Here is a 14,893-nt window from a genome sequence, read left to right as displayed (position 1 = left end):
GAATCCACACTTCAGAAATGTCATTGATCATTAAAAACCATTAATCAATTTGAAAAAAAGGCAAACACCCATATTTGGAAGTTGATTATAATTGGGTTGTGGACTGTTGTTGATTGTCCAATTGAAGCCACTCATCTCTCTGATTAGGTAGGGTAATTGAAGTCATTTGTGCATGTGAAGACTAATATCACTGCTGTTCAGATAACAGTTTTGTGCTTCTTTTTCAATAGAGTCACATCTGGGGCATACTTGTGAATGAGCCTCTTGTTGGCCCGACAGAATGATGTGAAAATGGCTGAATATAGCTGTCCATCCCAAGGACAATTAGTAGTGCCATCTCTGACAGTTTTTTTTTTAGGGTTATGGAAATTAATTCATTCGTATTGGAAGGCGATTAGTCAGCTTCCTTCGATGAATTGCTCAAGTGATGATGTTTTACTTCAGAAATTTCTTACTACAGTTTTGTAGTATTCTGTTCTGATTCTGAGCTATGCCAAGTGGTTTTGATAACATATCTGTAATGGTTATACATTTCCAGCTTTACGATTATGTCTCTCTCGGGACAAGATAAGCAATTCATTATATTTCTGGCCGATGCAGTACTCCACTATTGGTAGCTTGTAAATAGTTTGCCACGACATAAAAGTCACCCACAGCAAGTAAATCAAGGCTGCATTTACTACAATCAACACTCTTTTCCATATCAAATATGGTCAATGTTATATTAAATATGTTTTACTGGCCTTTGAGCATTTAAAAAAAAAAAAAGCTTTCAGCAGTGGCAGTGTTTGATAAAACTACCCTGGCACCCTATTCAAGAGATTTTCTGCCTCCTGTGAGGCAACACCATGTTTCCTGCTGGAAAGCCTAATTTTTTTCTAAGGCAAACAGATGGAGTATGGACCTCAGGTGGATATGGAGGTATTGTTATTCTATAAACAATAAGATCACACCCTGGGAAGAAAAAAAGTGATGGAACCTCTCAGTGTACTTCCAGTAAGAAAAGCGATGTGGAAAAACAGCTGCCGTGAATGTCACCGGGCTTGCTTTTATAAATTGCGTGTCCAGATGGAATCCATTGTAATACATGATTGCAGAGTACCTTCGTCCCCTTGGCACAGTGGTTTCTATTCCACGGACACATATTTGATTACAGCAAAGTATTTCCTGGAGTTCTGCTGCCATATTCCACGTGCAGTGACACGTTGTTTCATGCCATCGTTGGTATTTTATGTTTTGTTTCCCCCGAATGAAGGATTTGTCAGACTGTCACGCTCTGGATTTTGGCTCGAGGCATGGCCATTCACTGCAGATGTGACACACTGGTAAATCACCTCAGCTGCGACTCCCATTTATCAGGCTTTCCGCTTTGCACCGGATTGATAAAGTTTGTTTAGCCTTAAATTTCAACAACTTAATAGCAGGTACTTGACCGTAAGCTCAAAGGAGAAAGTCATTCAAAAACACATTAACGGTTTAATTTTATTTGCCTTGAAGGCTGCTCAGTCAACTGTACAACATGTAACAAGTTCTGCATAATTTAGTGAGGGCTTACACTCTCCTTTTTGATTAATTATTATACATTTCTCACATATGTGACTCCACGACGAAATTGGGTAAAATTGCTATGCGCTTGCAATGTGTGGCTGTTTACATGACAACAGTGATCTGAATCACTGAAAACAGAACTTTTTGACAACGGCTCCCAAGATGGAAATCTTTGATGAGATAGTTTAAATGGAGGAAGGGTTAGGGTTAGGGTTAGCCTAACCCTAACCCTAGCTTTTATGAAACACTGCTACTGTGCATGCACACCACCTGCACATGTGTGAGTTGGTGGACAATAACAACAATGTTTACCTCCAGAGTGTCATGACTCCCAGTCCATATTCTCATAAACTTGGTAGTTTTGTAGTTGAGTCACCTGGAATAGTAGTCCAACTTTGTCATCTGTCCATGTGTATGTACTCGCCATTGTTGATATATATAGCTTATTTGTCTTTCAATGCAAGTGTGTGTGATTTCATCACAAAAACAACCAACAGCACCAGAGCCACCACCGTGGCTCAGGTGGTAGAGTGGTCGTCTTTCGGAGTGAGAGGTCGGAGGTTCGATCCCAGTCTACACCGGTCTATGTGTCGAAGTGTCCTTGGGCAAGACACTGAACCCTAAATTGCTCCCAGTGGTCGACTAGCGCCTTGCATGGCAGCTCTGTCCCATTGGTGTGTGAATGTGAGCGTGAATGGGTGAGTGAGCTGATATGTAAAGCGCTTTGGGACCACCTCAGTGTGGTTAGAAGGCGCTATATAAATCTAGACCATTTACCATTTACCCTCTAGTGGCCTACTAACTACATAGTTTTCAGCATGTTTTGCCATTCCCGTGTAAGCAGACATCATTTTCAAAAAGTTGCTGTGTAAACACAAAATCTTTCTGAGAAGAAAACCTCAAAACGATGCATTTTTACTTGAAATGTCTATTTCAAATTAGAGATGAAATGTGAAATTCCTTAAAAGAAAACATCTGCTGTATTTTAATGTTAGACTGAATTTTAATCTGATACAAGTGTCAAATTTAAGATTGAAATAGTAGGTGTAAGAAACACGAGATTTGTTTTAATTCACGAAATGAAAACTGATTATTAAAGGAATATATATATATATCTAAAGGAATCTGGGAGTTAAACTGGAATGCCTGAAATGTACTTAATATACTTTTATTATAGCAACTAAATTCCTCAAACCACAAATATTAAGTGTCAAAAGAAGTTCATACATTGGTGGATATACAACTTTTTATGTGATCTGTTGAAAACTTAGATTTTATTGAATTCTGGACTCAATACTACTTCTTTAAAAAACTTAATTCCAAAGCTTGAACATGACCTAAATGCATATATTCGGTGAGCCGTCTTACTCTACCAAAAATCCCGTTGTTTTTTGGGTTGTTGTTTTTTGGGTTGTTGTTTTTTTTAACATATAAGCTGTGCTTAATCTATATTTTAGAATTCATCTCCAGCCTTGCACTTTTGTGTGCTAATCAGACATGTGACAGGAGGATGTGACAAGTTAGAAATTGTAGGTGACTCATTTGTGGCTGTCCCTGAATGTGAATGAAGGGAAACAAGTAGAAATATGCAGTTTGCCTTAAAGGAGGAATTAACTGCTTTGCGATTTATCCACAGCAATCATGACACTGTATCAAAAGGAGGCATCGGCTGCACTCGTACCATTTTCTAAGAGTTCAGAGTCTGTCTCGTACTGGAGCATCTTTTCGCTGGCTTTCACATTGGTTTAGATTTAAAAAAAATTAAAGATGATGCTTCCTTTGTATTTTATGGATGCAGTATTTTTTTCCCTCATTTCTTTCTCTGCATTTTATAAAGTTACTGCTATTGGTAAAACGTTTGCCCCAGTTGCTTGTGAGTCTACTGCATTAATTTAGCTTCATAGAAGTAAAGATAGTCATAGTTTTGAGATAGATTTTTGAAAAGACTTGTCAGTAAAACTATTGCATGGAGTGAAGGATGGAGGTAGGACATGGGAGCCAAAAGACAGAGCAGCTATCAAGTAATCAAAAAAAGGGAGTAAAGGAAAAATGGAGCACTAACCAGCCCACACACAATTCATCTGCTGCAATAAACCAAAGTGTAATCATCTCTCACAAGAGGATTTAACAGACTTGGAAGGTTTTATTAATTACTATTCGTACTACAAGCAACCCTGTATGGAGTCCAAGTCCATCAAAACCTTTCAAAAGCAGGGCTGTTTTATCAGATAACAATAGTCAGAATAGACAGAGAACCATTTAACATTTAACAGACTCTTGCACCATCTCACAAGACCCTAAACAAATCACAAAGAAAGACACACAAGAGACCGTTAAAAACACATTAAAAGGTAAGACTTTGGACAGGGATGGAAACAAGATGAACACTTAGAGGGTGGAGCAATTAGACCAGCTGCCTGACCTATTGAAGGAATGTATGGATAAAAACTGACACAAATGAGATTTCATGGACACTGTGAAAGCTGATCTACTAACAGAATGCAGAGAGGAGACAGTGAGTCTGACACACAAACTCGATTTTGCACATTTACCCTCCTGAATATGAATTCGAGGTGTGTCTCCCTGTTCATGTTGAAAAGTGTGTATTCTAATGTATAAATATACAATGTGCAATGTGATTTACCATTTCTGAAAAGTCTTTTTTTACAGTGTATGAAAACTGTCCCAGCCTTCAACAGAGATGCTGCAGATATTGTTAATAAAGTAATTTCCTTAGCTGGCTCCCTGCAACTTGTGTTTGTGGGCATTGTTATACGATTCCTCACATTTTGGATTCATTCAGTTATGCTCCCATTGATTCATAAACATTCTCCATCAACATATTTAACTCAACTGTTTTTGTGATGGAGGAATCTCAGTTCACCCAATCAAACAAACCAACATGGAAGTATTACTTTTTATGTATTCCGATGTATGCACGTTCTGAGAAAGCCTTAAAAGCTATTTGAGAAACACTCCATGAACAAAAGCAATGAACTGCTAATAAGTAGTTTTACGTCTCAAATTATTGCAGCCTTCACACTTGTAATGTGATACTCTGGTTCATGTTTGCGTCAAAAAGTATATATCACTGGAGCTAAATGTGTAAACAAAGCACATTCTGAACATCTGTGGAGATGTATATTCTGCTAATTAATTTCTACAACAATACAATGTGACATGCTATGTCTTGGATTACTGTGGAAGGACTTTCACCAGCTAAAAACTCACTGACAGAAATGTATAGAGTATCAAAATAATTGCAGGAATTCCTTCATTGTGCACATCCAACACAAAGAACTGGCAAGGTACAATCCCATGTTTGGTACATTTTAGTCCAAACTGTATTCACAGTACCATCAGACTTTAATCGAACCCCTTTGAAGGCAAACTGAGGCCTATCTTTCAAGGGACTCAATCTGCTTGTTCACCAGTTTTTGACAAAATTCACACTTCCATAAATAGACCTCAGGGACACAATGATTGTAGCAGAATTTCTTTTATAACTAGAACATTTGTCATCAGAGTGAATACACTCTAAAAGTCTATGATGTAGTTTCTTTGTTGGACAAAATACACTGCAATTTTTCCTCAATGAAGGATGTAGAACAACTGCACATACAAAACGATGAAAGGCGACATTCTCTGGTTTCACACACATTAGAGAAGTGGCGTTGTCCTGTATCGCTGAAGCAGTGCAGTGAGTTTCACCTCTAACCAGAGGTAAAAGGAAGAAAACAGCATCTGAGAAGTGTTCACAATGCACGTTCTCCGTGTTAAGTCATTACAATTCCAACTCTTCAAAGCTAAAAGAAAAAAGGAAATCCTGTCATGCCATTAAGGTTATTTTCCTTTCAAGTTTCAAAAAAAGCTTTTTTTTTTTTTTTTTTTACCAGAGAGCACATGGTATACTTTCAATTAAATGTACGGTGACTCTCAACTATAAAACTAACAAGTCCCAGGAGAATATGGACTGGGAGTCATGAAACTCTCACAGTAAATATTGTTGTTATTGTCCATCTACTTGTGCATGTGCAGAAAAGCTGTTTACTATGGCTGTGGAGCACAGGCGCAGTTGCAGCATATTCTAAAACTGTGTTTTCCTCCATATCCATGGAGATTGTTGTTGTCAATGCTATACTTTATTTTGCTTTCATACTCAAATTACTGGGTTAGGCAAGAAAAAAAAGTAGATTGTTTTGTTAGTTTATATCTTTCACAACAACCCACTTCCATTGATGGCACAACCAACTTTGTCATGACAATCTTTTTTGCTCTCTGTCTCTATCCTTCTCTGGCTTTCCATCCTGTAACCACAACAACAGAAAGTCTTTCAAATAAAAGGACGTTTTTCTTGCTCATGTGGAATTTATGGGTATTTCTCTGTAAAAGTGCCTTGAAACGACTGTGTTGTATTTGCTGAAATATCAGTATAATTGAATTGAATTAATTTGAATAAGGAATGTTACTTGTGTGTCGCACATAGAAAAAAAAAAACAGTTTCGCATATTTTATTTATTTGAGTTAAATGGCTCCTGCTTGCCTTTGTTCAGGAGAGACAAATAGACGTATGGTGAAGCGCTGTTACTACTTTGTACTGGTGGAAATAAAAAGGAGAGAAACACCGTTAAAGTAAATTTTGCTACGCACAGCCTGGAAGAACAGAGCAACATTAATCGTAAGAATAGAGTTACAGTTGTGAACGGTTTGGTTTGAATCTACACTCAAACAAATATTTAATGACATCTTTCCTTCATGTTTTCCTTTCATAATAATGGCTACACTGAATAGACATCACCATATGTCAAACCATAGAGGCTCTGTGAAGTGACCGAGGGATTACGCATTTCTCGCAAAACTCATTCAAATCAAGGAGAGGTGGGACATGGTAGAACTGGATTGTCGGCAACTCCTCGAGCTGTATGAAAGTCATGCAATCTTGTCAGTTCAACCTATTTGCCGATGCCTGCGCTGCATTTGGTGGAGAAGAGGCCCACCTTAAGCTGCATGTGCATTTCATTTGCAGTCAGCGAGTGCACAATGAGTCATGCAAAAGCTTGACTCAGAACAGAGAGATGTCAAAAAAAAAAAAAACAACGTTATTTTTGGGACATGTATGTCACAGATGTAAGAGTTAATTGAACTGTTGAATCCCAGCAGAATGTGTTGTAGCAGGATCTGCATGCCCTTCACACTGCTGAAACCCCCTGTCCTCCTCTCCTCCTATTTCTATCAGCAATCCCTCTCTTTGGATGTTCAATTCTTTCTCCATGTAGGCCCGGGTTATGTCAATCAAGCCGCCACGTGAAGCTCACCCCCCTCTCGCCATATATTTAGATCGTGTACCACCATGTTCCCCACCCCTTAATGCCCCCTCACTGTGCATTCACTGTGATGTGGCACTGCCTTCTCTGTCTATGAAATTATTAGAGGACCAGTTATGGTCACAGACTCACAAAGTTATAACTGTGACAAAGTATTTTGCATAACTTAAAATTTGTCGTGGGGTTATTGCAGGTCAACACTGAATGTCACACAGCCAACTTTTAAGGTTTAAATATGAGATATTATTCCCCACTTTTATACGACCCAACCTGTTATGTGCATTTTGGGTTGTGGCGATGGTCTAACATCTGTCACTTATACTGCAGTGAACTCATGAGTGGCCTCATACTGGTCTGATATCATTTTGCGACATTAATTCAAGCACTCATTGAGTCGGTGGAGTTGATGCTTTTCAGTTGGTATCTTGCTGTAACGTGTTTTGCCATCCATATTTCATTCTTTCTAAGAAATAACTGGAAAATGAAGAAATCCATCAAGAGAGCTTTACCTTTCTCTCCTCGTATACCAGCAGAACATCTTGTTGGGTTATTTTTGGCATTAAAGCTTTTCAGCTTTTGGCAGCCATGAGATTTAGACTTAAATAGCTTTGATTTATCTCCTAAAAATTCAAAAATACATAGCAAACACAATGTGTCCTGAGCTCAGCTTGTTGTTTATGGGTATTTATTTTATTTTGGCTCTTTCTTGTCAGTTTTTCTGGTAGAATTTGTTCTCCTGAGCTGCCAACCTCCATATAACTATGAGTCAAACACTGATACAGCATAACAAATGCATCTTTGGTGTGTGGAACATTTCCCACTCTCATATCCTGCTTTGCTGTAAGACTTCAGCTGGCACGTGTTTTCTTTTCTGCAGAGATCCGCGAGGCTTTCAAAGTGTTTGACCGCGATGGGAACGGGTTCATCTCCAAGCAGGAGCTGGGTATGGCCATGCGCTCCCTCGGCTACATGCCGAACGAGGTGGAGCTGGAAGTCATTATCCAGAGACTGGACATGGATGGTGAGACTGGCACACAGATTCTTTTATTTTACTACCTTGAATGACCAAAGATTTGTCCTCTATTTGCCCTCTAAGCTGGGCCGTGGTGGGCAGTAAAGGGAGCATCAATAAATGCCAACTGTTTTGTCTTTTCTCCAGGCGATGGCCAGGTGGACTTTGAGGAATTTGTGACTCTACTGGGTCCAAAGCTGACGGCAGCTGGGATGCCGGACAAGTTCAACGGCACCGACTTTGACTCCGTGTTTTGGAAGGTGCTCATTATTCAGACGTTTTTTCCTGCTTATTAGGGAGAAGATGGACATAGGTTGCCAATATAGTAAACTTCAAAGCGGTAAAATGGTTAGACTGACACTTTAAAGGGAAACCGGTTTTAATTATCACGCCCGCTGAGTCTTTAATGGGAGGATTTTAATCAAGAAGAGGTTCTAATGCCCCTCAAAATGGTTTCCTCTGTTGGTCTTTGAGCTCATATCTCTGCCTCTTTGTGTGTGGCAACGGTCTTATTACTTTGAGGATTAAAGCAATTTTCATGCAAAATAGATATTAATTTATTTACAGACACCTTATTAGATAATCAGCTGTTCACTTTGACTTTGGGATGGAAATTAGTGGGATGGAGCTCGTGTCAAAACTGCCTTTGTTGTAACGGTGTGATAACGGCGCAGGAGCGCCTGTCAGACTGCGAGGCTCCAAATCGGGTGTGAAAGAGAGGTGGTTTATGATAATTCTTGTTGCACTCGGTGAGCAAAAAAAAAAAAAAAAGAGAATCACAACCAAAGACACCTGCTGGGAGAGATGTGGGGCCCAGGGGGCCGTTGCATAGCTTCACATAACATTATATAACGGAATGGTAGTGCCGAGCCTGTGCTGCTGGATTGATCACACTGAGCCTCCGGTCACACTGATGAGCCGAACTTGGATGGAGCTGAGGGAGAGTAACGTACACCAGCGCTTCAAACGGCCACATGCACTAAACTAACAGTCCTGCAGTGTTTCTATAAATCTCATAATAAATTTCAGAAATCGGAATAAATGTATGTTTTTCTCCTTTTTACATACAAAGTGTTGTGTAGTTAAGCATTAAAACTAAGGCTTTGTAGCTTTAGTTAAAATTGGTTTAAATTTGAGTAGCCCTTGAATATTGTTTCAGTTTTGTTGACTCAACAGGTTTACTTTCTGGAATGTCTAGTGTTCACCGAGACGCTAACTGCGGTCAGCTAATGCCAATGTTGGGAACTACTTTGCCCAAAAGGAAGCTTTCAGCTTCCATGATGATATGCAAGAGTCAACAAGCTTGTAGTCAATCATTTCAGCGAGCAAAAGGTTGGTTTTGAGTAAAATTAAATAAATCCACATGATGTTAATTTGATCACAGTTTTAGAGATTTTATGTCACTTTATAAACATTTCAAGGTTTTGCAATGAATTATAATTTTGAGTTGCATCTCCAACGGAAAAATTCTGGGTCCTCCTTGTCATTATTTTGTGGTGTCCGTTTAAACAACAAAAGGCGCTTGCCACTCAAAAAACACTCACAAAACTAATGCATTGAAACTAATCTAATCAAATAAATCAACAGTTTAACTGTGATAGAAACCATGCTCCATCCTGTGTACTGCAACTTGTAACACATCAAGTATATTCAGCTCATGTTTAAACATGAGATTATCTCTCTTTCACATCAAATGTTGCAATCCCATTTACAGATAATGCTGCATTTGCATTTCTACCATCAAGCTGACAGATAAGAAAAGAGAAATGAGAGTGACTAAAGTTAAATATTCCCCTGCAGTCACTGAGTCAGAATAAAGTGCTTGGCCTCACATCACACAGTTTAACAGTCTAAAATAGGATTCGTTCAGCTGGGGTGGATGTTATATTTTGAGCTCAGTTAGAAATCTGACATGTTCATTCATACCCATATTCAAATTCGAAAATCTGATTAAAAAAAAAAATACACTCGAGAAATTCTTGAGCTTTTCTTTTCTTGTTTTATTAGCTGGCCTGAATTCCTATTTATACCATTATTGCTACTATTATCGCTACTGTATGCTTTTACACATCTGTGCTTCCTGCAGGATGAAATTAATGCGGGAAAATACAGAAGACCGTAATATATTAGAACAAAAAGTAAAAGGTGGACCTTAAAACTATATTTCATAAAACACAAGTATTGTATAACTGAATGTAATGAGCAGAAAATACAATCGTGAACTGATATAGGTTTAACAGTTGTAACTAGCATCCCTTAGATAATGACCATCAACCAACATTGATCAAAATTACTTTAAATCATATAGCTTAGAGTTTGTGTTTGTGTGTGTGTTTCCAGTGCGACATGCAGAAGCTCACGGTGGAGGAGCTGAAAAGGCTTCTGTACGACACCTTCTGTGATCATCTTTCCATGAAAGACATTGAGAACATCATCATGACTGAGGAGAATCACATAGAGAACCCTGAGGACTGCCAAGTGGACATAGACAGTAAGAAGCATCTTCTTAAACCTTCCCATTTCTGCTTCATGTGGTAATGTTGCAGCAAAAATGAGTGGAATTTCAGTGGAAGATTCAGATATCAAAATTGATGTAGCTTCTCGTGGTGTGTTTGAAAGTTTATAGAGCTACAACAAGCCATCATACGGAGTGATACATTATTTATGTTTGGCTTTGGATTTATCAAAGGCACAGAAAACCTCGGGCATGTTTCACAAAAGTGTTTTTCAATTGCTTACAAAGAGATTGCAAATGGTGGCAACAACCCATTTTTACAAATCACTGTCGCTTGCAAATTGCAAAGAAATTTTACACGCTTTGCTCAGCGATCGGTCCCCGACACTCAGGCTGGAATCACTTGTTCGATGCTTCTCTTGATGAGGTAAAAAATTACTGAACAGAACCGGCTTGATTATCATGGGAAAAAAGTAAAACACTGTCTGTCACTTTGATTAATTTGATATCGCAACATGGACTTCTGAAATGCTGAGATGGAGTCTAAAATGCAAATAAGAATCAAAGATAATGATTGACAAAGTTTTCAGAAGTTGATTGCATCATATTGTATTGTAAACAAGTGTTAAAAGGTGATAAAATCACTCTTTCTTCAACAAAGGTTTAGGAACCAACTGTTCTAATTTGGAAAGGTTCAAAAAAAGGATGGATGGGCCTTTATCTGTATAAAAATAATGATTAAATAAAAGAGAAAGAAATGGGTGATTCTATTAAATCTTTATCTCAAACTAAACATGAGTTCGACATGTACAATGACAGTAAGCTTCATATTGAATACAATTAATCAACATATATTCCCAGGTCCTTCAGCTAGAACTTATTGTGAGACAATAACAGATATGGTTGAAGCCTGAACCAAGGCTTCTGTGAAGTGTCGAGGTGTAATTAATTCCCCATATAGATCCACAGTGACTTTAATGGTCAGACCAACCTCAGGGAGGGATGAGGCAGCCTATAGAGGGTCCTGAAGACAACAGCTTGGTGTTCAGTCAATAATCTAGACACTGAACATCAGAAAAATGAAGGACTGGCCTGGCCCCTATGGAGAGTGTCCACACCTTCAGTTTCCTTGTAGTCTTTGTCCCTGATGACCCTCATGGACAAACAACATCACAGCTGTTATCAACAAGTCTCTGCAGGGACTGCGTTTCCTCTGCAAGAACAGTCCCGACACAGAACTGCAGCTGGTTTTCTACTGCTTGTCCATGGAGAGCCTGCTGACATACGGTATTGCAGTGTGGTTCGGCAACTGCACTGAGGCAGATAAGAGGAGGCTTTAGGGGGTAATCACAGCCACACAGAGCATTGTTGGCTGTCCTCTCCTCTCCCTGATGGACATTCACACCTGCCACTGGCTCAGTACATCACCACGGACAGCAGACACTGGTTCTCGCCTGTTTGACCTGCTACCTACCCTGGCAGGCGCTACTGGTGCATCAACAAAAACAAACTCATCAACAGAATATCTCTCACAGTCATTACCAACCTATACTCAAACATGCATCACACAATATATCTGCCGACTCAGTACTGTAAAATATTTTTGGGAAATCCACTGTATTATCATGGTGGGGTTCGCCTTTTGTTTCCAAGAGGAAATAAACACATGGAAGGATTACCCTCCTAACTCACTGATTAGAGGATTTACACGATTACAATGTTTTCAAGTGAGTACAGAACACTTGTGTTACATTTTGGTGGTCAGTTTACACAACAACGTTGCTCAGAGCCATTGAAAATGCAACCTTTCAAAATGCTTCCCAATGTGGAATTTTTCAAGAAAGCTCAGACAGATATAACACAGCTTTCCGGTAACGCTACGTGTGCACCATGACCGTTCAGTTCAGGTAGGCTTTTTTGCGATATTTCCAGTATATTGCAATTGTTGATATAGTCTTGATGATAACATTTTCAATGTATCATGGAGCTCTATTAACTTGCGTATTTGACAAAGTTTTTGTGTCATACGGTTTGTCACAGCCCAGTGAGATATTACCTTTTCTGCAACGATCCCCTTAGATCCAGAGCTTTTGGTATGTAAAAGATCGATTTAATATTATTATCCGATATTATTTTTTCATATCTTTCAAAACATATTCTCAAACTTCCTCACAATCAGGAAATATTCAAGTCTCACACACCTTCACTTGGCACACTATGAGCTGAACTGCAAAGTTACTATTTTCTCTCATCAGCAGTTTCCGCCCATTGCAATAAGCTCCAGCCCGTCATCAGCAGTCTGTGAAACACCGCGCCTGTTGAGGCTGCGATTTTAGTGAAATGAGAGACCATCATCACCTCTCCGCTTCACCTCATTGTTTAAAAATGACTACACCAGTGCTGGAGCCCCTCCTGCCTACACAAGCTTTGTGTGAAGAACTTGGTGCTCTGGGGCTCATTTCAAAGTCATTGTCAGACATTGCAGGGAATCCCTGACTGAAAGAGAGATTAAAAAAAAAGTAGGCCTAAGTGAAAAAAGTAAATTACACCTCTCCTTTACGAGATCGGTGCAGGAACTAACAAATCGCTACCTTAAAGGTGGAATTTCTCTTAAGTGGCTAATTTAGAGAGCTACTTTAAGCGTAGGGGTGCTTCCAAATAGTCCCTCCTTTTCTCCTTTCCTATCCACTTTTCCTCAACCCTGTGCATGACATCAAGGAAAGGCGTCAGGAGGCTTCCTAAAGGAGTTCGGGAAAGGCAGTGACAGGCAGTGACAGTCAGACCGCACTTCTACTACGTGACGTGATAATAATCTGACAGCGGCACAGGTCAGTGACGTCAGCACCGGTGAAAAAACTACCAATTTCCGAAAATGGACTACAAAAAGTGCATTTCTACCACTTTCCCCTGTGCCTCTAACCACTGATAAAATCTCAAATATCACAAGGTTTGAATTGAAATCAAAGGAAAAGAGGCTGCCAACGAGGTGAATAAATAACCAATGCAAACTGAGAATAGGCTGCACAAAAACTTTACTTTACTGTGTTCGTTTTACAACATTCACATAACATCCATAATTGGGATCTGCGTTTTAGATTATTTAAAGTTGTTCAAGGCATATTATTGCATTGGTAACTTAACATGATATTCACTGAGTCAATGTGAGTTTCCCTGAATGCTTTGATGATTGGGTCCCTTTAAATATTGCCGGAAGGAATTGTGGGGCAGCGTGATCTCGTCTCCTTTAGTAAAGAATGCATCAGTGTTTCCTAGGTTAAAGAAGGTTATAAAGGAAGCATTGAGCCTCCTTTCCTTAGCTTATAGCTAATTTGAAGATTCCTTGTGTTTCACAGTCAGGGAATCTCTACTTTTGTGTTTCAAAAACTTTTTTTTTTCCTTTAACAGCTACAACTTCTTGGAGAAAAGCAATGTGATTTAAAAAGCAAGATCAGTCATCAAGCATTTCTAACGATCTACTGTTTGGACAAAAGTAAATCAACACAAGTGGAAAATTCAGTTCGAAGCAGTTTGTTTGCTTCAGCTACTCTGGCTGTAGCTGAAGATAACTCTATGGTATATGACACCTTTTCCTTTGAGTGCCAGTGTTTTGATGAGCGTGGTTTAATATGCCGGTCGGATGCCAATCCGTTTATTCCTCCAAAACTCCCATCAACATTTCAATCTCGAAGCGGTTATGCAGCATACAGGTGTGAAAACAATTTCTTCTTGGCTGCCTTCATCCGTTTCAATTGTGTTCATGTAATTGTGTGCTTTTTATGACGGGCTCTATCATTTGGAAATGAATATCCAATGTCTTTCAAGCATTAAATAACTTTTGAATCAGTAGTGCTTTGAGTCATGTGTATTTTCACTCCTTTTCTTTCTCTCCACAGGCTCAAGCCCAACGCAGCAAGTCAAACAGACTTGTGTGCGCAAGAGCCTGATATGCGCCTTCGCCATTGCTTTCATCATCAGTGTCATGCTTATCGCGGCCAATCAGGTGCTGCGGAGCGGGATGAAGTAAGAGCAGTGACGTTCTGGGGTTGTTGGCTTTTTTTTTTCCTTTTCTTTTTGCCTTGACCCCTACCAAAAGGCTACCTTCGAGCTAAAACAACTGTGCAGATCAACCTCAATAACACACGCAAAGAAAATCTCAACAAGACATTTACGAACATCAGACTGACGGAACAGATGGAGCCAGTACGGACGCTTCTTGGCGAGACAAAGAGAGACATCATCAACTTGCAATTTCCAGGATTGCAAGACCTCACAATTGAAGAGACAGCAGCAAGCTTAGAGTGGACAGCTGACCAGACATATCACTTCGTTACACAACATTTAGTATTCATTAGCTATGTGCATTCAAGCAGTGTTGCATTGAGTATGGTGGCAGCTATAGAGAGAAGTGTTGTGACTGTCCAGTTGTGTATTTGTCCGGTGTGCCATGCAGTTCTACGAGTAAGAAAGAAAGCTGTGAAATATTATTGGAGGGGGACACTGAGGGGAATGGATTACTGAGGCTGGAAAGTGTCATTACGAGCGAGGTCTGGAGAA

At 39.4% G+C, this 14,893-nt stretch overlaps 1 protein-coding gene across 1 annotated transcript in view; it reads left to right on the top strand.

The window, feature by feature from the left end:
• cabp7a (calcium binding protein 7a) overlaps window positions 1-14,363 on the top strand; it is a gene marked incomplete at both ends in the record, with an annotated part of 33,691 nt that extends 19,328 nt beyond the window's left edge. The window contains 4 exons of the mRNA XM_080499379.1: window positions 7,750-7,893; window positions 8,032-8,144; window positions 10,225-10,375; window positions 14,233-14,363. Coding sequence (XP_080355505.1) covers window positions 7,750-7,893; window positions 8,032-8,144; window positions 10,225-10,375; window positions 14,233-14,363 — 539 coding nt within the window. The remainder of the gene's footprint in view (window positions 1-7,749; window positions 7,894-8,031; window positions 8,145-10,224; window positions 10,376-14,232) is intronic.
• Between the last annotated feature and the right edge of the window lie 530 nt (window positions 14,364-14,893).

The sequence above is a fragment of the Blennius ocellaris genome, assembly GCF_963422515.1.
Source record: "Blennius ocellaris genome assembly, chromosome: 7".
Classification (NCBI taxonomy): domain Eukaryota; kingdom Metazoa; phylum Chordata; class Actinopteri; order Blenniiformes; family Blenniidae; genus Blennius; species Blennius ocellaris.
The sequence above is the reverse complement of the archived record's forward strand: the minus strand, read 5'-3'. Positions and strand labels throughout refer to the sequence as shown.